Source organism: Sceloporus undulatus, chromosome 1 (assembly GCF_019175285.1).
Source record: "Sceloporus undulatus isolate JIND9_A2432 ecotype Alabama chromosome 1, SceUnd_v1.1, whole genome shotgun sequence".
In the NCBI taxonomy this organism is placed as follows: Eukaryota; Metazoa; Chordata; class Lepidosauria; order Squamata; family Phrynosomatidae; genus Sceloporus; species Sceloporus undulatus.
The window spans coordinates 316,906,056-316,928,993 of NC_056522.1; the positions used below are offsets into that span (position 1 = coordinate 316,906,056).

Sequence of the window (22,938 nt, forward strand, 5' to 3'; positions counted from 1 at the left end):
GCCCTGCTAGCAATCAGTGTTTATATTCAGTGCTGTAGTAGTACACTGTGTTTGTTAGCTAGAAGTCTGAATGAAACCCATACATTGCCATACTAACCCAAGTTAAGAGAACCTGCTGTTCCCCTACTGTCACCAGATTGGGTGACAGGATTCAGAAGGACTTACTTTTCCTATCCTGATTTATATAGGCAGGTATGTGTAATTAACCCTGTGTTCTTGAAGTAATAGTTGCTACTCAGTGTAATTGGGCTTTACTTGAAATTTAGCACTGCAGGATGACTGCTGTCTACATCCTCTAAACTGCAATTACTTGAATTCATAGTATTGTGCAATATTTTCTAATAAGGATATGGTTATATGTATTGTGTGATGACCTGTAAAATAAATTACTGAAATAGTGAGAGTCTTGAATTTTTGGGTGCAGTTATGTGCATTTTTAATTTTTTGTTTTTGGTCTTTAAAACCTCCATGATTTATTTCTAGCCTTTGGTTTTTGTGAGTATAAAGAACCAGAATCCACACTACGGGCACTCAGGTTACTTCATGATCTTCAAATTGGAGAAAAGAAACTACTTGTGAAAGTTGATGCCAAGACAAAAGCTCAGCTAGATGAATGGAAGGCAAAGAAAAGGGCTTCCAATGGGGTATGTATGCTATGTGTATTTATGCTAAAGGCTCAATCTAAACCTAAAGTACCTGCCCTAAACTCAGAAGGTAGATGATTGAATTATAAAGAAATTATATTAGCATCAAGTGTGCTTCATTCTTGTACCCAACTTGCTTGTTCTTTTTTCCTGTTTAATCTGCTATGCTGACTGTTATGTCTCATCTGCAAATGAGTACTGTGGTGTTTCTGTGCTCTTTGTTTCTAATTTTTGCTTTGGGTTTTTTATGATCCAAACTTAGGCAGCCCCAATTAAAATACATTGTAATAGTTCAGCCAAGAAGTTATTGCTAGCACAGATTTCTGAGGTCAGACCACAATCCTCAAAGAATGGCCATAGCGGACAAAGCTGCCAGAGCTGAATATAAGCACTGCCAACCACTGAGATGACTTGAGCCTCCAGTGACAGTACTCCCCGGCTATATACCAGCTCCAGATGGAGTGCTACCTCATCTAGAATACGCCACTTATACAGTTTCCAGATCTGAGCAACACTTGTCCATAGCACCTCAATCATCTAGCTAGGGTATTTAAAATTCTAATCACTGACCCAACAGTTCAATTCCCTTTCCTGATTCAGATAGAAAGGAAGAATAGAGGTCAGTATTGTCAGTGCACTGATGACAACAGACTTCAAATGTGGATGGCTGACTGTACATGTACAGCCTTTGAAAAGAACTCAGATGAGGACTGTTTGGACATTTTTACAGTAATGAATGAAAACCAAGTGATGTAGGCTACATTTCAAAGGAGGGAACTGGCAAAAGCACCTTTGAGTATTCCTTGCCTAAAATTCATGGGGTTGCCATAAGTTTGCAGGCGACTTGAAAGCACATGCACATACATATACACACACCCTTTCACCATCAAAGGCACCTACATAAAATGAATGGCCAGTTGCTTAGGAGTCTTTTATTGCTGGTTCCTTTTCAATCAGTGGTCCTCAAACTTTTTTAGACCCTTTCTTCTTGGGTGATAACCCTAGTGCATGCACACATGCGCACACACACACACTCTCTAGTTAGCCAAGGCAAGTGGGAAAGGAGGAGAACTTGCATGTTTCCTGCCCCCTCCCTTCCCTTTTGCCTTAGCTAGCTGGCTTGGGCTACCCATTCAGGGCAAGGGAGAATGGAGGACAGCTTGCACGCGCCTTTCCTCTCCCTTCCCTTTTGTCTCGCAACCAGCCTGTGTCTTTCTTACCAGAAGAGGCTTTCTTCTTTGAGCTCCTTGCAGGGGGAAGCCAAACGATTTCTGCAAAAAGGTGAGCATGACAAGTATTTTGGTGCCCAGAGGGGGGGGGGGAGGAAGGAGGAAAAGGGAAGGACAGGGTCTTTTGCTCTGCTCCAGGGCAAGGCAAAGCCAGAGGAACCATGCTGGGATTCTTGCCTTGCAGCCTGGACAGACAGATAGATGGTCAATATGTTCCTATGTAGCTCTCTGTTCAGCCTCCCTCTGTCCTGTCCCAGAATGGTATACAAAAGAGGTTTCATGCAACCCTCATCCTCACAATTTTCTCCCACCCCCTTTTTTCTTACTTCCTGCTAGCCTTTTTTCCTTGAGTGTACCCGTGGAGCTTTCCAGTGCCCACTTTGGGAATCACTGGACTAAATGAAGGAAACAGAAAATATTATTGCTCTGAAGAAAGGGATTTCCAGCTTTGCAAGAAACATCTTACTTGTCTCTCCCTATCCTCTAATTGGTTTGAGCTAGATTTTGCTAGAAATCAAGCCAGAGGTTGTATGTGTGGCTAGAACAACCTAAAAATGTTTGCAAAATAGATGCTCTCTGAACAACAGTAAAGGCCCTTTTTTACGTGACTAAGATAAAGAGTCTTACACAGCCTTCAAGTTGAGTAGGCACTACTGTAGCTTGTGTGACCATCTGATTCAGGCATTGTTTGTTTATTTGTAAAAAGGTTTATAACTTGCGCTACATCATAAAATTTGGGCAGTTTCCCAAAACAATCAGTTCATTAATTAAAATGTAATCAAGAAACTTTCTAAAATATATTAATATTCTAAAGTATATTAAACTTTCTAAAGTATATTGAATAATTTTAAAAGTTGAAAAATTTTAAGAAGTTACAATGATCTAAAATCGTGTGTATACAAATTTCTGATAGTCATTAATAATAATAATAATAATAATGATGATGATGATGATGATGTTTCTGTACCGCTTTTCTGCATTGAGCAAAGCGGTGTACAGAACAAAAGAATACAACAATACAGCAGTACAGAATAAAAATACAATATATACATAATGATAAAACTGTATAAAAATTACAAATACAATTTAAAAACTATTAAACCAAATCAAAGCCTGCTGAGCTGATGAGCCATGATGCAAAATACATATGGGGGGGGGGGAAATCACATGATATCAAAGCACGTGGAGGAAAGCTTGATGGAAAAAAAAAGATCTTAAGTTTCTTTTTAAAGAGATCCAGGGAAGTGATGGAGTGGAGCTCATCGGGAAGGGTGTTCCAAATTTTTGGGGCTGAGATAGAAAAGGCCCTTTGCGAAGTCGATGCATATTTCGCAGTCAGAACCCTCAACAGGTTCTTCCTGGCTGACCTGAGTGTGCGGGGCGGATTATATGGGGAGAGGCGGCCCTCCAAGTAACCTGGGCCCAAGCCATTTAGGGCTTTATAGGGAATTACCAACACCTTGTATTGCGCCCGGAAGCGAATGGGCAGCCAATGGAGATCTTGTAAGATGGGTGTTATGTGGTCAGCCCTGGAGCAGCCAGTGACCAATCTCGCAGCCATATTCTGCACTAATTGAAGCTTCCGGGTTTGGTACAAGCGTTGCCCCATGTAGAGTGCATTACAGAAATCCAATCGAGAGGTTACCAGAGCATGTACCACAGTTTCAAGGTCCCCCTGGCTCAGGTAGGGTCGCAGCTGGCGTATCAGCCAAAGCTGATAACAGGCACCTCTGACCGTCACATCCACTTGAGACGTCAATTGGAGTGACGAGTCCAGAAGCACTCCCAAGCTGTGAATAGAGTCATTAAGGGGGAGCGTGACCCCATTTAGGACAGGTGGAAAAATTTCACTACCCGGGCCCGGGGAGCCTATCACTAGTACTCCCGTTTTCTCTGGATTCAGACTGAGTTTGTTTTCCCTCATCCAGCCCATTACCAACTCCAAGCAGGCATTTAGAGGAGAGATGCCATCCCTAGTCACTGCATCAGTCGGGGACACAGAGAAACATATCTGGGTGTCATCAGCATATTGATAACACCACGCCCCGTGTCTCCGGATGATCTCGCCCAGCGGTTTCATGTAAATGTTAAATAGCATGGGGGACAAAATAGCTCCATTAGGGACACCAGATGTAAGTTCCCTCTTGTCAGAGCAAGAGTCCCCCAGCTGCACCATCTGGAATCTACCCAAGAGGTAGGAACGGAACCACTGGAGTGCAGTGCCCCTGATACCCAACTCCCTCAGGTGTTCCAGAAGGATACCATGGTCGATGGTATCGAAAGCCGCTGAGATGTCCAAAAGCACTAACAGGGACATGCTACCCATGTCCATGCCCAACGGCTTTAATAGAAAGCCAAATTTAACTTGTTACTAGGATGAAAACAGCATTAATGCCACATGGGCTGCCAAAGGAGGGTGGGCATTCCACAACCAGAGTGCTGCAACAGAAAAAGGCCTCTTCCACATCATGAAGCAATTTATTCATCCCTATGGAGGAACACAGGGGAAAGTTCCTCTGGCAAGTCTTAGGCAAGCATATATTTACGATGCACCATTCCTTGTGAGAGCCTCAGGGGAAGGAAGAGGTAAATAGAGCACACTGATGGAAATCAGATAATCCAGTGATTAAAACATATTAATTTACAGTGGTGCCTCGGGTTACGAAATTAATTCGTTCCGCGGCCGCTTTCGTAACCCGAAAAACCTTCGTAAGCCGAAATGCCATAGGCGCTAATGGGGAAAAAGCCGCGGCTCCGCCGCGGCTCCATTTAAAATAGCGCCGGAGTTTTTTCGTAACCCGAAAAAACTTTCGTAACCCGAAACAATAAATCCCTATGGGATTTTTTCGTATCCCGAAAAATTCGTAACCTGGGTATTTCGTATCCCGAGGTACCACTGTATTGTGTCATGATTAATTGCAAAAAGGATTGAAATGGCAGAGCTCTTTCTACAAATGATAACAGAAGAACTTGCTCAGCAATTAAGAACTGAATTACAGTACCAATGCTTTATGTTTTGTGAATTTTTGACTGTGTAACAGAATAGTTAAAATAAGATTTTAATGATTTAAGACCTAAATTTAATGAGTTTATTTTACTTTAAGATAGAAGTTAATTGGCTATCCTTTGGAACTTCTGAGACAGCTTGCACAGTAGGAATACTTTTGTGTTTTTTATAAGCTATAGAACAGGAGGGTAAACTCAATCTTCATAACAATAACAATAATAATAATAATATCTCACAGGTGGGAGGCTCTGATAGATAATTCGTTCAGGCACTAAAAATCTTTTTTAGTATTAAGTTCTGTTTTATTTTTTTTAAGTGGAGAAAGTAAACCAGACATGTGTCTGGATTTATTCATTTCCCAAGGCTGACTAGCACTTTTGCTCCCTTTTTAATATCACCTGGTCGTTACTACCTTCTAGTTCTTTCCAGGTTGTTGTTCTTTGATTTGATCATCTCTGTTCCAGCTGAATACCCCTTTCCTTCTACCTCTACTTCTTACTTACTGCTGCTCAATGTGCTTTTTCCCTTTCCCATTCTGTTCCTCTACCTGGCAATTGACTGGACACCCATCTTGGATTCTCAGGTGAGATTCCTTATTGTATTTATAAAAAAAAGTCTTAAAAACAGTGTTTAAAATTTAGCCACAATTAAAGTCAAGCTTATGGGAAAGGATTAGTTGATAAACTATTCTAACTTTTTTATTGCAGTTTAGGACTGAAATAGACCAGCAGTAAGCGCTGGCTTGAGGGCAGTGTGACTTTTAGATGACACACACCTCAACACTGCCCCTAAACCGATATCACCGCCCGCCCGCCCAGACAGCAGGCAGTGTTGCAGCAGTTCGGGTGTTCAGACACCACAGTAGCGCTGCCGCCATGTTGGAAAGGGCGGCTTTTTTCCACCCCAAAAAGGATTGGCGGTTGCCACGGCCCCAGCCTGGTGCTCAAAGGGCCATCTGTACCAACCCTTAGTTTAAAGTAGTGGAAGTAACTATTAAAACCAGTGAAAGATAAATAATACTGTGAAAGCATTTGTCTCAGGTAATATGCAGATTATGTTTCGGATTAGTCCATATTATAATCATACTTTGCGTTGAGAATGGCCTTGAGTAAATTAGTCACTTGCCTTCAGGTTCTCATCTATAAGTAGGCCTAGTTTGCTGGCTGTTTCTAAAGAGAAACAAGGAATTCTTTTAAACTCTTTTTTAATCTTTGACTTCGACACTTGGAATTCTTGTGGGCCAAATTGATTTTGTAGAGAAAGGGCATGCATATTTTGTAGTACTGTACTGGAGTCTCTTTAGACTGTAATTGTACCAGACTTCAACAGATAGATGTGCTGTTTTTGTTTTTTTCAAGTCACCCATTTTTTTCTCCCATCTTTGAAGCTGCAGGGGTGAGTGGTATCGGTTGAACCATTGCATAGTGAGCCCCACCACCGTTGCAGCTTCAAAACTAGCTGTGTTTGGCAGCTAACATGGTAAAGGTACATGAAATGTTTATAATACAGAGTGACAGAGGCAGCTCCTTTTCTACCGTCTACTGATTATTAGCCTCTCCATGCCTGAAGTTTCCCATACATCCCATAGAAGAGGCTGAAGGAAAGGAATATACAACACTACTTCTGAAAAAGTGCACAGTTGTACAGCACTTCTCACAGTAACCCCATACCTATTCTTTCTTGGTGGAAAAGCCATCAATTGGCATCATTGATTGGAGCTGTAATAAGGGTAGGAACAACAGCTGCATTTAAAAAAAAAAATTTAAAAAATATCATTTTCAATATACATATTAGTCTGATAGCACAAATGCTCTTTAAGTGCCTCTAATGTGGTAGCTTTGTGCATTTCCAGCAGTGAATATAAGGAGTAGGCTTCTGTGCCTTATGAAATGATCCATCAGGTGTATTTGTCTATTCTAATATCTTTCTCCAAGTGTAACTGTGCTCTTTTGTTGTACAATTACATCAGTTTTGCATTCACTAACTACAGTTCTAAAATTCTACTATGATGCAAGTTTATTGTCTTTGTGAGGGCAGAATCAAATTTACAGTTAAGGACTTGTAAATATATTAAATGCACTTTTCTGGTTATAATTACATGTGACAGAAATATAAAGTGTATATACCGTAAACATTTTGGACACAGTTTTGCCATTTCTCATATGCTTGACTTCAAGATTTGTATTGCTTCTTAGAACTCCAGGCCAGAAACTACAACTGATGATGAAGAAGCACTTGATGAAGATGCAAAGAGAAGAGACCAGCTAATTAAAGGGGCCATTGAAATTTTAATACGGGAATATTCCAGCGAGCTCAATGCCCCCTCCCAAGAGTCTGACTCTCATCCCAGGAAGAAGAAAAAGGAAAAGAAGGAGGACGTATGTGTTTTGATTTTGGACACAAACAGATTTACTTCATCTCTCCTTACATAAGGGCCAAATCTTCTGCCAGTTTATTAGCTGAAAGCATCTGATGAGAACACAAATCAACAAGTCTTGAAGTTAGCAACAGTTTTCATGTTTCATACTGTAATAAAATCAGTTCTAGATGCCAAATCCTATGGATGTTGTAGGTCTGTATACAAAAGAGTTTCAGTGCCCAAGCTTCTTGGAGCTGCAGGTTTGAATCTCAGCAGGTTTGATTCAGCCTTTCATCCCTTCTAAAATACATGTATTGAAGTAATAGCCTATTGTTTTTGGAGAGTCTAAAAGTAGAGATCCTACCTGTATTGTTCTATATTTAAAGATTCAAGTCATTGGATCTTAGGGTTTGCACTGGTGTAATAGCCACATTTCAATTTACTCTGAGCATGTCCTGTTTTAATTATGTTTGTGCATATAACGAAAAAGCTCTTTGTTGTCTTTGAGGGATGAAAGCCATGTTGTTATAAAATGGTTTGTTAATATTTGGTTATTGGGCCAGGTGGTTTCCATTTTTTAAAGTGTAAAATTTGGCACAAGATGCTATAATCCCACCTTCTGTGGATGATCTTGCAAATGTTTGGGCTAAGTATTTTTCCCCTCTGGGGTTAAAAGGGTAAAGTTCAGTAGGAATAATGTGAACTGAGACTTTGAATATACATTGTTGGTTTCAATGATGGGCTGTAACATCACCCTATCACAGTTAGAGTTCCAAGTTGAATTTTGATTTGGGCCTCAACTCCTTCCTGCTAAACTTGATTTTCTTTCACATGCTGCATTGGAAGCCACCAATAAATGGCTGCCAGTGAATTATTTTAAAAGCAGTACAATAGTTCTCACTTAGGGAAGAAGTACATAATCTCTCCCCTTCCCCCAACTGTTTTTAGGGGCTGGGAACTTGAGGAATAACTCTTACAGTGAAGTTATTGCACTCTTGTTCCTCTTTATAGGCAAGTTTTCACTTAAATTCCATCCATGCTATGGGTTGTGTTTATTATGTATATAATCTAGTATCACACAGTGGTGCTGAGAGGGTTATTTCTTGAAAGCCCCTTTATAAAGATATTGAACTTCTTCCTTCAGTATGCTAGTTTTTAGGGTGATATGATGCCATGACTAATTGACTTGACTAAAAGTTAAATTAGTGCATTCTGTCAGAAGAAAGCACTGTGTAACCCTATCCTTATCTTCCGTTGAGAAGGTGTAAATGAATTTTGAATTCCATGGAATGCAGGTGGGACATGAACATTACATTTCACCCTTATTAGGCTATTGAATGAAAGAATCTTCAGGATGGGGGAGAAGAGGAAATTGGGGTGGGTGCCAAGTAAAGCTGGTTTTGAGGCACTATTGTCCCCTTTGCTGACTGCTTATCTTCACAACTGGTTCCCTTGCACATTTTGTCTATTGAAAAGATAAGGGAAAATGTGGGAGACTTGAGATTGTGGGTAAAAAATAGCAAATGAAATCTGACTCTTGATTTCAGATGTGGGGAACCTCGCTAATTTGCAGTAACTACTCGGAATTCCCTTTTAAAACTATTTAATTTTGCGAATTAGCGAGTAAGAAACAAAACCAGACTTTAAATACCAAAAACGGCACTGGCCACTTGTTAACAAGCATAGCTTAGCTTGTAAGGTCTCCTAGTGTGCTAATATCTTGTAATTTTAAATGGAGACATTCCAGGGTGAGGTGGCACCCACTAAACCTTTGCTGAGAAGTAGATCAGTAAAAGGAGAATTAGCGAGGTTCTTCTGTAATTTTGTTGAGTCAGACCAAAGGTAACAGCAATATTTTATTGCTTATTCTACCAACATACAGAACATTGTTTTTTTTTCAGAGTAGTGTGCAATCTATTTTTAAAAACAAAAAATCTCCGTGGATTTTTCCGCAGATTTTCCGCAGATTTCCAGTGGCCCCACTGATACCTTATCCACTCATCACCAAGGTTCGTTTACATTGTAGGCTTTGACAATGACTATGTTTACTGCTAGTTACCAGATTTGTGACTCGTGTCCATCTAATTTTTTTTTCATTCATTTAACATCAGACTGTGAGGTTTGGTACTGCAGAAGACCTTTATTTATCTTACAAGCCTGGTTCAGAACATCTAACCTTCAGCTTTTCTTTTGGTTCTCCTGTTCCTGTACAGATAGGTTTTAATATTTTATCTCCTGTTCTTCTCCCCTCTTCCTCTTCTCTATTACAGGAGGATATAAATGCTATAGAAATGGAAGAAGATAAAAGGGACCTCATATCCCGAGAGATCAGTAAATTCAGAGATACTCACAAGGTAATATACTTGTTTTTGCTACTTATGGAGAACTAGGTTTTTACAAATCCAGTGTGTCCCCACCCCTGCCCCATAGAGGAGCACATAACCATATCACTTAATCATTTTTTTACTGTAGGCAAGATTATATATCTAAGAAGTCAAGAACAAATTTCCACTTGAATGGTCTAATATTTTGTAGTTAATCTTTTTACTTTCTAATGATTGCATTGCAATCTTCTCTCAAAGATAAATACATTTATTTTAAAAACATTATCCTATCCACCTTTTCTTTAAAATTAATCCAGAGTAGCTAATACCTTTTTCATAAGCCCAAAAAATTAAATTACACTGTTATATGGAACATATGCTGACTCCTACAACATTCAGGCAGTTGTAAGCCATAAGTCAGGCTCAGTATTTTACTGAGCTCTAATGCTTAATTTAATTTAAGGTTTAACTTACTAGCTCTGAATTGAAAATGGGGGTAAAATAAATTAGGCTACTGATTATCAGACTTTACCAAAAATTTAGATGCATGGAAGAACTGTAAATTCCCATAAAGCTAATCTATTCATTGACCCCCACCATTATGATAGAGATCATATGGTGACTAATGCGAGATGAAAAACACAGCTTGGAAAGTAACATGGAATAGGATGTAAGTATGAGCTTCTGTTTTTTATTATTTATGGATGCCCCCTCAGAAAAATATGCAAAGGGGTAACTGGCTTGGAAATGCGTTTGCACAGCAAATCCTACCTCAGGGTTCCCACCTGCAGTAGTTCCTGTAATGTGAATTTATTAATGTTGGGAAGGGTGGTGCAAGGGTGGTGAAATGCAAGCTATGCATGCACTGTATTTTGATGTTTAGCTTCTAACAGAACAACAACTGCCCACAAAGGCTGGAGTACTCCATGCCCATGAAGTGTTCACCCCTGAAATGAGTGCTTTCTGTTTGCTAATACTGGTATAATGGTTTGAAGGTACAGAATGGTAACATCTCTGGTTATAGGATCATGCTTATTTGCATATTTACCTTTAAAGTAAAAAATTGATGTACGTTGCTGGCAATGCAAAATATTCCAATATTACTTGGGAATGAGAACCTGAGGATTACTGTTTTAGAATTGTAACACTGATGAGTGGTGAAATATAGTCTTAAAGAAGTCATGTGGTTAATAAACAAACAAAAATGCTTCACTGTTTCAGAAGCAATTGGGCATTTTACTGCCTTTGATGCATTCTATTGGAGAATATTTTGAACTTTTTAAAATACATGACACTAATTTTAAGGGGCCATTTCATATGCTGGGTGGGCATTTCAAAAAAGGGGCTGACTGGTGAGCACAGTGAACCTTTGCATGTTTTTGGGTTAGAGTTTTTTAAAAAAATAATCAGACTGTTAGGGTATAAGAATTGCAGGGGGCGTCCATTTACAGCACAGATGAGTCTGAAGAGAATATAAGGTAAGAATGTTTTTTCTACCCTATACTTTTTACTCATTATGTAAACATGTCTTTGAATCTTTCTCCATCTCCTTTCCTACCTCACATCATTTTGTTTTTTATACAGTAGAAGCAGCCTTATACCTAAATTTGAGTGTGAAATTGTTGCCAATTCATTCTCTGGCATCTTAAAATCTTTCTTGTTAAGCATGTATTTTTTTAAAGTGCTGAAATCAAGACAAATTTTGATCATGGCATTTACTATACAAGTAAATTTAGAAGAAAATCCAAGCATTTAATGTTATTTGTATTCAGACAACTAAAATAATCTGTAAGTATCAACCACTTCAGTTTATAAACTTTTCTATAAATGTATATGAAATTTGAGGTAAGTTGTGACTTTGAAAGTTTGTGTAACATATTCTAGTAGTCCAGATTAAACAAATTTATACTGCATAAGAATACCTCAGTTAGAAATTAGATTGCCACATCTCCCACACTTCTTCCTTTTTTTCCTTCTCATAATGGCTGTTTTCTCCCATTCTTCACCATTCTTTTCTTTTATGAGTTCAATGTATCTAACACCAACCTGACCACATTTCTTCTTTGGTGCTGTTCATGGTGGTGGTTGGATATACTGATCTCTTGTTTATTAGTTTTATTGCTGTGGTCTTATTTTTGGTTCTGTGGTCCATGAGCGCATACCAGAAGACTGTTTGGGAGGTAAGATTGTTTTTAAAGTTGTCTTGAATTCTTTGTTGAAAGAGAGAATATATATGCACACTTCTTGTTCCAGTTTATAATTTATTTCACTAGAAGTACGTGGTGCCAAAGGGTCTGATTTTGCTCTCTTATCCTATTTAAACTGCATAAAATATATTTAAGGTGTGATCCTGCCTCACACTGGTATCTTGCCCCCTCCCCATAAGGAATAACAGAGCTTTGTTACCTTTTTCTTAGCACATGGGTGCCCAGGCAGGTAATGAACTAGAACAGGAGGCATGTGTACTCCTCTCCTCTCATATTTCCACTCGCCTCCTCTGTTTAGTTTAAGAACCCAAGCAGCTTGTGTTCATTCACCATTTGTCAAAAGTGGGATGGATGGAGATATAAGAGAGGAATACCTTCCTCCCATTACCTGAAATGGCATGATGTGATGATTACACATATACACCAAGAACGAAAGTGTGTGAAAAGGGTTCTGTTATGCCCTATGTGGACTACTTACTCACAGAACACTTTCACATGGAAGGATCATACCCATAATGTTCTGGCATCCCTCAGGCTAATACGTGGCTTATGTTTTTTTTTCCTTTGGGTTTACTTGTGAACCATGTACTTGCTCTTCCTCCCAGAAATATAGCTTGTAGGCAAGGTTAATCCAGTGTTGGCGGTCCATGTCCTAGCACAGCATCTGTAAGTTAACACACACGAATTGCTTCCAAGGATGGATTTATATATCATTTTAGTGAGATTTTATTTTTCTGTTGTCTTCATGGGAGTTTTGGTAACAGGCATGTATTTTTCAATTAAAAATGCACTTCTATAGATTTTTTTAAAAAACAACAACATATTGTACAATCTCTTAGTTTTTTTCCGTGATTTCCAACCTTTTTCTTCTTGGGGATCTTTTTATCTAGAATATGCTTTAGGACTGTATGCAAAATAAAGTTTGGATGCTCTGATTGGAAAGATGTATTGCTCCAGTCACATACTCTACTATGTAGTTGGGAGTTGCTTTATCTCCCATCCTTACATAGGAAGAACCTGGCTTGATTGCAGTGTATAGTAATCATGTGTTTTGACCTGGTCAATATCCTACTAAATTGTTTATATGGGCAAGATTAACTATCTGTTAAAAATTTGTCTTGTTTCTGTTTAGGCTTTTATATCTTTAGCTTTCAGGATTGCTTGTGAGATATTCTAGGCAATGCAATATCCAATTACAATTATATATGAGATAAGCATTGCCTTTCTGACCAAGGTTGGAGATTGCTGATCTATCTATGTTAGTCATATGCTTTTGCACGAAATGTACTTTATGATTACAGAACTTTGTTTTCATTCATATGAGTTGAAAGCAAACTATTTAATTAAAGTGTTAAATTATTGGTGGTTTTGGTATGCTCACTACCACCAGTCTTGGGTATTCTGTGTGGTGGGAGAGGGCCCCCCAAAATACTGCTACAAACTAACTTTGAAAACCATCTTGGTTTGTAGAAATTGGAGGAGGAAAAAGGCAAAAAGGAAAAAGAGAGACAAGAAATTGAAAAAGAACGCCGTGAAAGAGAAAGGGAACGGGAGCGTGAGAGAGAGAGAAGGGAGCGTGAAAGAGAGAGGGAAAGAGAGCGTGAACGAGAGAAGGAGAAGGAGCGGGAGCGTGAACGAGAAAGAGATAGAGATCGGGACCGCACTAAAGACAGAGACCGGGACAGGGAAAGAGATCGGGACAGAGACCGTGAAAGAAGCTCAGACCGCAACAAAGATCGGAGCAGATCTAGGTAAATAATGATGGGTTATAGGTCCTTTTACACATTTTTAACATTTATTTTTGAAGGAAAATAATTCCACAATGGTATCCAGGTTTCCAAAGGACATTGTGCAACTAAACCACGAGGCTCTGTGTTAAATAAGTTGACTACAACAGTGGTACTGTATACCTCATGCTCTTTCCTAAATTTTGTCAGTGGTGAATAAAACCATTGTTTTTGTGGTAATTGAAAGGCCCCCAATTGTTACGCTGTGCCTTCAGGTTGTTTCCAACTTATGGTGACCCTAAGGCAAACCTGTCATGGGTTTTCTTGGATGAAAGTGGGTGGCTCACCCAAAGTCACAGAGTGAGTTTCCATGACCAAGCAGGGATTTGAATTGTAGTCCAACTTTCAAAATCATTACACCATGCTGTCTGTCTGTTGAACTGTACCATTGTTCAAAAGACCATTTGTCTGATAACTATGCATGAGCAATAGCATGACTAATTTGAATGCAACAGCTGTATGAGTTTTTGCTTATTACCTCTAAATCACTATTTTTTGTAAATCTCGTGATTGACACTTGAGTTATCTAGCAGGGTTAATTGGACTTTACCTTGTTGTCTACAGTGTTAGTTGTTGAAAACCCCATACATTAATCACCTGGTATTATGTTTGTTCACAGGGAAAAAAGCAGAGACAGAGAAAGGGAACGGGAACGGGAGAGAGAGCGGGAACGGGAGAGAGAGCGGGAACGAGAGCGAGAAAGAGAAAGAGAGCGGGAAAGGGAACGAGAAAAGGACAAGAAAAGAGATAGAGAAGAAGATGAAGAAGATGCGTATGAGCGCCGTAAACTGGAAAGGAAGCTACGAGAAAAAGAAGCAGCTTATCAAGAGGTATCTGGGAAAGTAATTCCTGATCTATGGGTTTTGATTCTAGTGCAAGTGAGAGAGATTTGTATGGGGTGGGCAGAGGATCTGATTTCCACCAGAGATCCCTCGTCCTGCAGAGAACTGAACTGCAGCCTCCCAGTATATCATTAGTCTCTCAGGGGAAGCTGTTCCAAGGAAGGTGTACTGACTTTTTTGAGCAAATTTTGAGCATAATACTGTTCACAGTTGTTAGGATCCAATTCAGGATGGAGCTTGTTTCCTGTGTGGCTAATTCCTGCACATACTGTTGTTCATATTATAGTCATTTGCTAGTATTGAACAATAGAGTTCTACAGAATCAGTATTTATCAGAGCATAATATAAAGCTGATGTAATTATAAATGGTAATATAAATGAATTTGCTATTCTGAAATAAAGGACTACTTTTAGTTCTTTGGTGAATGGTGTAATAAGCAGATTGCTTTCTTCCAGCGCCTTAAAAACTGGGAGATCAGAGAACGAAAGAAAGCTAGAGAATATGAGAAAGAAGCTGAGAGGGAAGAAGAAAGACGAAGGGAGATGGTAAGGGTTTTGTCACTTTTCCATTGCTTTCATGAAGTGGCTGAAGAGAGTCTCAAGTGTATTAGAATTGCAAAATTTGTCTTCTACATTTTAGTCTTAAAGCACAATGTCAGGAAATAATGATATTCTGTAAAATTATTTTCTATCGTTTAATAAATAAAAGGTCACACACTTCTCTACGTTAAAGCTTTGCTTGAATGTAGAGAGGTGTGTGACCTTTTATTTATTAAAGGCTCCCAAGGTGTCTTATAAGAGCAAATCTAGACACAAAAATGCAGGGCTGGGGAGTAGTGGTGAATTTGGGTTACTCCTTGTCCTGCTCCGGAGTAAGATACTTTTTCTTAATGTTACTCCTACTCCTGTAAAAACCTCTTACTCTACTCCTACTCCCCAGCCCTGCAAAAATGTCTGCAAAGGTTGTTCCAAGAAAAACTAAAATATGTCCTGGATATAAAATACTATGTAGTTTCACAGCTCCATTCTACATTCTTCAGAGGTATTCTTAGTAAAATGAAAATTCAGAATCCTGTTGTGCCATGTTTTGGTATCCTAAAGATTGCAGCTTTGCCAGTATAATTGCATTTTATTATGTTTTGTCTTTCAAAGTACCTGCAGATTCTAATTAGCTGTAGAGACAGGTATGAACAACCGATGGCTCCTTATGGCTCCAAAGCATTTGTATTGTTTTGTCTTGGTACAGAGCACAAGAGATTCTAATTTACCTCCAAAATTACCTGAATCGTTTTATGAAGCCTTAATCTATTGCATATGTGGCTTCCAACATCCCCAATACTGCCAGCATAATTCCCCCCTCCCTTTCTTGGTTTAACTTGAAATCTCTGGAAGAGCTCTGTAAAACTCAAGACTACTCCATTGTGACTTTTTAAAAAGGTTTCCCTGTGTTACTATTCCCTTTTCTATTTTTCCCCAATGGACTAATACAGCAGCCATGATTTTTAATGTAAACTGTTCTGCATACATCACTAGTGGGCAAATGGGCCATATATGGCTTGCTCCTATTACATTCAGCAGCACTGTGGCAGTGGCAAAGAACCTAATTTTTTGGTGTATTTATATTTTAAATCAGTGGTACTCAAACTTCTTACCCTTCAGACTCTCCATGCTGGTGTCCCTCCTCCCCTGCCTCCATATCCACAGCTTGATAATATTCAAATATATATAATATATATATTTTCCAAAAGGCAACCCTTCATATTGCCATTTTATATAAGAGTCACCATTTTAATATGCCATTGTATTTCATGATAGTTGACCATCCACAGATTTTGGTCCTGGAACCAAACTCCAGTGGATACCAAGTGCCAACAATAAATGGATAAAAATATTTTGTTTATTTAGTGTGAATATTTTCATTTGCACATTCATATATATTCATATTTTAACATTTTATAAGGAAACAACAGCATTCAAATTAAAAGTTTTACTAAAGTAAATTCAATATCAACTGAACATGTATGTAAATTTTACACATAAAAAAGAAAATAGACTGAAGTCTACAAAAGCTCATGCTGCCAACTTCTTTATTTTAGTTAGTCACAAAGGTGCTACAAGATCTCTCTACTTAGTTAGGAAAGAGGAGGGATTAGGGCCTCCAGGTTTCATCTCCTCCTTGAGCGACTCTACCATACACATTCAGGGGTCCTGCCCCACCATTTTAGAACCACTATTTTAAATCAAGGCAAGAAGGGACTCTGGATGTGAATCTGTTCTGAAACAAGGCATGAATGTTCCCCACACATCTTGATGTAAAGCAGAAATGCACTACAAAGCCACCACCATGCTACAGTACTGAAACTGAATGGCACATTTTGGCCACCTGTACGTTCCAGGAGCAAGGGGTCTTTGGAAATTGCCTTACCCTGTATATAAGTGTAAAAAAAATATCCAGGATATAAGCTTTTAAGAAGTGCAGTAAAACTATGTGACCTTCATGTAAACTAACTTTAAAGAGTGTTGCTTGAAACAGGTCTGCCTTTGTAAGGTGCAAGTGTTGCCCAGGTGGAAGATATAAAGTGCCCAGTTGTTGACACCTACAGGTAGTGATTCCAGAGACCTGTGAAATTTCCCCACAAATTGGGGAGGAGGGTGTATTTTGGTGAACTTCAGTTGCTTCCATCCCTGGGTCATAATCTCCAAAAATTCTATTAGAAATAAGCAGACTTCTGAGGCACTGTTAACATTTATTAAACTTCCATAGGCAAAAGAAGCAAAACGTCTAAAAGAATTTCTAGAAGATTATGATGATGACAGAGATGATCCCAAATACTACAGGTATGATTATCACGTACTGTACCAAATTGGTTTGTGTTTTCTGGTGATATTAAATTTCTCAAGGCATACCTATTATCAGGAGGAAACCTTGCCACAAGATGCAGTGACAGATGCCAATTTGAAGAGCTTTAAAAAGGCAGTTCGAGGCCCGAGTGCCACATGATGGGGTGAGCTCCCATCACTAGTCCCAGCTTCTGCCAACCTAGCAGTTCGAAAGCATGCAAATGCAAGTAGATAAATAGGTACCACTCCTGTGGGAAGGTAAGCAGCATTCTGTGCAATCATGCTGGCCACATGATCACAGAGTAGTCTTGAACAACACTGTCTCTTTGGCTTAGTAATGAGCACTGGAAACAACTTGCTAACCGTGTCAATGGGTTACCTTTACCTTTAAAAGGGCATTAGAGTAGGAATTCATAGAGGGTAGGACTATACTATTTCCAGTATCAGAAGCATTATGCTTCTCTGTATCAGTTCCTGGGCAGTAGGAACATGAGGCCCCAGTGGTAGTCATTTAGGTTTCCCATAGCCACCAGAATGGTCACTACATAAGCAGAATGAGAAACTGATTCAGCACAGCTCTTACATTCTTGTGATCTGGAGAAGAGATGTGGGAGCTATGACAAAACCAATATGATTTAAGCAGATTTGGCCTGTTCTTAATACAGGGTTCAGCTCATCTCAAACAAATGCATTGTGGACCATTAGCAACACTACACCAGTCATGCCACCAGACTGAGGGGTTTGTAGTAGTTTTTATGTCTTTTGTTGCTTTTCTGCCAAGATTCTTGAAATTACATGTGATTTGAAGGGACTCTAGTGCCAATAAATGATGTGCTAATTTGGGTAACTTTTGAAAATGTCTGTTTTTATTTAGATTTTACCCACTCTTCAAATGCATTGTTAGGACAGCTTTCAGTGTTTTACTAAACGTGCTGTAAAATATTTAATAATAACCGCAGTTTACATATTTTTTGTCTCAAGAGAGATAGCAAAGTGAAGAACACACATATCTCTTTGAAGAGAGCACACCAAAGCCAGGGCATGACTACTGAAAAGACCCTCTCCCCAGTAACTATCTGCTTAATACAAAAATAAGTCTTTTCTTTCGCTTTAGAGAGTGAAACCTGAAACTTTGTAGACTAAATTCTGAATACAATGATTATGCAATGCTTATCTTTTGACATTCATAAGGAAGCAAAGCTTTGTGTTGCAAGAACTTATAAACTAAAAATTAGATGCCTGTTACAGAGGAAGTGCTTTGCAGAAGAGATTGCGAGACAGGGAGAAGGAAATGGAAGCAGATGAACGGGATAGAAAAAGAGAAAAGGAAGAACTGGAAGAAATCAGGCAACGTCTTCTTGCAGAAGGACACCCAGATCCTGATGCTGAATTACAAAGAGTAAGGAAAAACTATTTTGGCAAAGAAATGTGAAACTGGCATTGTTGTGATGTAGACTCTGTCAAATAATTCAAGTATTGATGAGCTAGACACTTGTGACACGATTTCCAGGTAAACAGGTTGCTGGAAAACACTGGTTACTTCTGGTCTGAATTCAAGATAATATCTATTTGGAAGACAGGGGAGAGAGCCTTCACTGAGGTGGCCCCACAGTTGTGGAAGCCCAACTGACACAAATGCTGGTGTCATTTTGGTATAAAGTCAAAACATGGGTTTTTGTTAAAGCATTTGAGCCTGGTTGATTTTCTCCAGTTTGTGTACAACCCATGTTTGACGTTATTGTAGATTGTTTTAACTGGTTTTAAATAGTCTGGTTTTGAAGTAATAAATGCAAATACTGTATCTTTAGTATTTCAACATTATTTTTAATTATTGTTTTATATTGATCTTATTGCAAACTGCCTGAACATCATCATCATCATTATTATTACATCTTTAGATATAGGGTGGGCTAGAAATATTTAAATAAATAAATACTGTTCTGTTTTAAAACTCTCTTATTAGTACAGTGTGCCCGCTTTATATGCGGGCATGCTTTATGTGGACTTGAGGGTACACAATCAAGCCGCGGGGAACATGCAGGGCACAAGGGGCAGCACATCCCATTCAAAAAATGGGGCGCGCGCACGAGCCCCATTCAAATGAATGGGGCTCAAGCATACACGAAATTAGCCTTACACGGGGGGAGGTTCGGAACGGATCCCCCGTGTAAGGCAAGGGCCCACTGTACTAATATTGTTAATTTGGACTACCGTATTTCTTACAAATCCAAATTACTTGGTTTTGTTTTTTTCAAAGGAAGGGATTAGATTTTCTGTTTTTAAGAGAATAGCCAGAGTTGTTTTATAATAATAATAATAATAATAATAATAATAATAATAATAATAATTTTGTTTTATTTATATACCGCTATTCCAAAGATCATAGCGGTGAACAGCAAGTAAGCTAATTAGCAAGTAAGCTAATTTGCCCCCAACAGTCTGGGTACTCATTTTAGCGACCTCGGAAGGATGCAAGCCTGAGTTGAGCTTGGGCCCTTTTGCTGGTCTTGAACTCGCAACCTTGTGGTTTCGAGTAAATGGCTGCAGTACAGGCATTTAACCACTGCGCCACTCCTAATAAGTGTAATTTAGAAAGATAGCACATAAGGACTTAACATGATACTGGTAGAATTCAAAGATATAGCTGTGTTAGTCTGTAAAATCAGTATGTGGAGATCTCTTGTGGCACCTTTGAGACTGATTGAAAGAAAGAAGTTGGCAACATAAACTGTCGTAGACTTCAGTCTACTTCCTCAGATGCTTGGAAGTAGACTGAAGTCTACGAAAGCTCATGTGGCCAACTTCTTTCTATGAATTAGTCTCAAAGGGTACTACAAGACCTCTCTACTTACCATCGTAGTGTTACCTACTTATTTTTATTCACTTTTCCTCTTTAAACCAATTTCTCTTACTTTAAGATGGAACAAGAGGCTGAAAGACGCCGGCAGCCACAAACCAAACAGGAGCCAGAATCTGAGGAAGAGGAAGAAGAAAAGCAAGAAAAAGAAGAGAAGAGGGAAGAACCTGAAGAGGAGGAGGAAGAGCCAGAACAAAAGCCCTGCCTTAAACCAACACTACGACCCATTAGTTCTGCTCCATCCGTTTCATCTGCAAGTGGCAATGCAACTCCCAACACTCCAGGAGATGAATCTCCTTGTGGCATCATCATCCCACATGAAAATTCTCCTGATCAGCAACAACCAGAGGAATATAGGCCTAAAATAGGACTAAGCCTTAAACTTGGCAAGTTTTTTTTTTCTTGTTTCACTTTCCTTTTTAAGGGTAGTTTGAAAGTGGATAGATAGAACTCTGCTCCTAAATTTTATCACTATTAACTGGGGTGCATCTACAGTGTACAAATAATGCAGTTTGACACCACTTTAAGTGCTGTAGCTCTGTGCTATGAAATTCTGGGATTTGTAGTTTTACAAGCTCTTTAGCCTCTTGCGAAAGCATGCTGATGCCTCACAAAACTAAAAATCCCAGAATTTTAGAATTGAGCCATGACAGTTAAAGTGGTATCAAACTACATTATTTCTACAGTTTGAATACTTCCTTGGAGATGAACTCTTTACTTCAGACCTTCTGAATACAGGTATCAGATATGATTGTTATTCCCAAAGGGAACAGTGAAACTGAGTGAGGCAGTTCTTCTGATTGAGCAATTTATTTCAGTTGAGACTAACAGTTGGATTTAGGATTTAATCCTGACATTTCAATAGAGTGTTTGTTTTTTCCTTTTTTATGTAGGTGCATGCAATAGTCCTAACCAGCCCAATGCTGTGAAAAGAAAGAAACTCACTGTAGACAGTGTCTTCAATAAATTTGAAGATGAAGACAGTGATGACATGCCACGGAAAAGGAAACTGGTACCTCTGGATTATGGTGATGAAGACAAAGGCTCTTCCAAAGGCAGCGTCAACACCGAAGAGAAGCGGAAACACATTAAGAGTCTAATTGAGAAAATCCCTACTGCCAAACCAGAGCTGTTTGCTTATCCTCTTGACTGGTCTATTGTGGATTCAGTGAGTGTAAACTTCTTTAAAATCTTGAGTACGATCTACACAACACTTACTACAGCATGTTGTCAGACCTCAGAGTCTTAAAAATTACCCCGACTCCCTCCATATAGAATTTCAACAATGTGCAGGGTACTGCATAACAGAAGAGTGATTAGAAACACCACCTTCCCCTACCCGTCCACCAGAATGAATATCTGCTCACAGGGCTCTGCCACTAGTGAAAAGAATCAAAGCCATTGATTGCATCCTATATCATTCGACAGCAGACCAGGAGGTTTTGTTCTTGTTCAGTTTAAAAACTCCTTTATTTCCTTATTGAGCACTCTGTTGTGTTAGGTGGAAATTTAACTATAACTATATAAGAGTGGGAAGCATGCAACCCCTCCCAATGTTTGACTGCAATTCCTAGCATTCCTCACCATTGGCTATAGTGATTAGGGCTACTAGGAGTTGTGACCAAATGCATCTGGAAGACTGCATAATTCCCACCCATGACAGATGTGTTGACATTCATAGGTTTCTGCATTATCCTTCGAATCCTGGCTTTTACATATGGAGGAAGGCTAAGAATTAACTCAACTTTTAGTTGCTTAACCCTTTGCTATAACATACCTATTTTAATTGCTTTGTGTACTACAACAAACTCAGTATAGGTTTCTTTTTTTGAAAGAAATTGAAGGATTGAAATTGAAATTATGATAATTAGCCCTGTGAGATAAGCTATAGTTTAATGAACAAGCTGTTGTTCATGGCTAGAGGAAAGGTAATGTTACTGCGTAGTTATGTGTTAGCTTGGAACTAAATGTTACTGATTTAAGTGGAATATTCTTCCATATAACTGTATATATGGTTGCAACCTGAAACTTTTATCTTATAGTAAAACACTATAGCTCATAAACAAATTAGCTTATGAACTATATGCTGGACCAGGTATATCATGAAGTAATCTCCATTTATTTTCCTATTTAAACCCTTTGAACATTGTAGTTTTAATTTTGAATGATGTTGACACTTGAAATTAAAATAATGTATTTTGCAAGTACAAAAATATATGATTACCTAAAATGATACTGCTTTCTGTTCTAGACATTAATGGAACGTCGAATTAGACCTTGGATCAACAAGAAAATAATAGAATATATTGGTGAAGAAGAAGCAACACTAGTCGACTTTGTTTGTTCAAAGGTTTACTTGTTTATATAAATACATTTTTGGTGACGTGTCCTTTGGGTGGAAGGTCATTTTCTCAATACTTATACATGATAAACTATTCACAGCGCTTATTGGTTGCTTTGGCTTCCATCCATGAATGCTTAGCATCTAGGTTTCTGAAAGAGGACCCAGGTTGTAAAAGTTGGTGTTGGACATGCATCTCATATTGATTATCTATTTTGGAAATGATCTACTCCAAGTATGACAGTAAATAATGTGAAGACTTTGTTTAAAGTGATATTCTGGGGCACAAGTGGCAGCTGCTTACCTCATCTCCCCAGTGTAATTCAACCATTTAAAAATAACTTGGGAATGCCTGTGGAGAAACAGAAGACCTGGAACAGAAATGTACTGTAAATCTACCCTCCAAGTCATGTAGTGTAAATTACTTGTTTATTTATTTAGTGTAAGTAACTGCTTTATTGGTGGAAAAATCCTAGAAAAAGCATTAGCTTTTCTAATTT

The 22,938-nt window shown here is 38.7% G+C and overlaps 1 protein-coding gene across 2 annotated transcripts in view; it reads left to right on the forward strand.

The window, feature by feature from the left end:
• RBM25 (RNA binding motif protein 25) overlaps window positions 1-22,938 on the forward strand; it is a 37,769-nt gene that overhangs the window by 13,112 nt on the left and 1,719 nt on the right. The window contains exons 6-17 of one of the 2 annotated variants that reach the window (XM_042450939.1): window positions 484-644; window positions 7,076-7,258; window positions 9,195-9,248; window positions 9,510-9,593; window positions 13,241-13,521; window positions 14,177-14,387; window positions 14,856-14,945; window positions 17,164-17,237; window positions 18,489-18,639; window positions 20,159-20,483; window positions 20,991-21,265; window positions 22,349-22,447. In XM_042450939.1, coding sequence (XP_042306873.1) covers window positions 484-644; window positions 7,076-7,258; window positions 9,195-9,248; window positions 9,510-9,593; window positions 13,241-13,521; window positions 14,177-14,387; window positions 14,856-14,945; window positions 17,164-17,237; window positions 18,489-18,639; window positions 20,159-20,483; window positions 20,991-21,265; window positions 22,349-22,447 — 1,988 coding nt within the window. The remainder of the gene's footprint in view (window positions 1-483; window positions 645-7,075; window positions 7,259-9,194; window positions 9,249-9,509; window positions 9,594-13,240; window positions 13,522-14,176; window positions 14,388-14,855; window positions 14,946-17,163; window positions 17,238-18,488; window positions 18,640-20,158; window positions 20,484-20,990; window positions 21,266-22,348; window positions 22,448-22,938) is intronic. The other variant, XM_042450949.1, reaches the window with a different exon arrangement.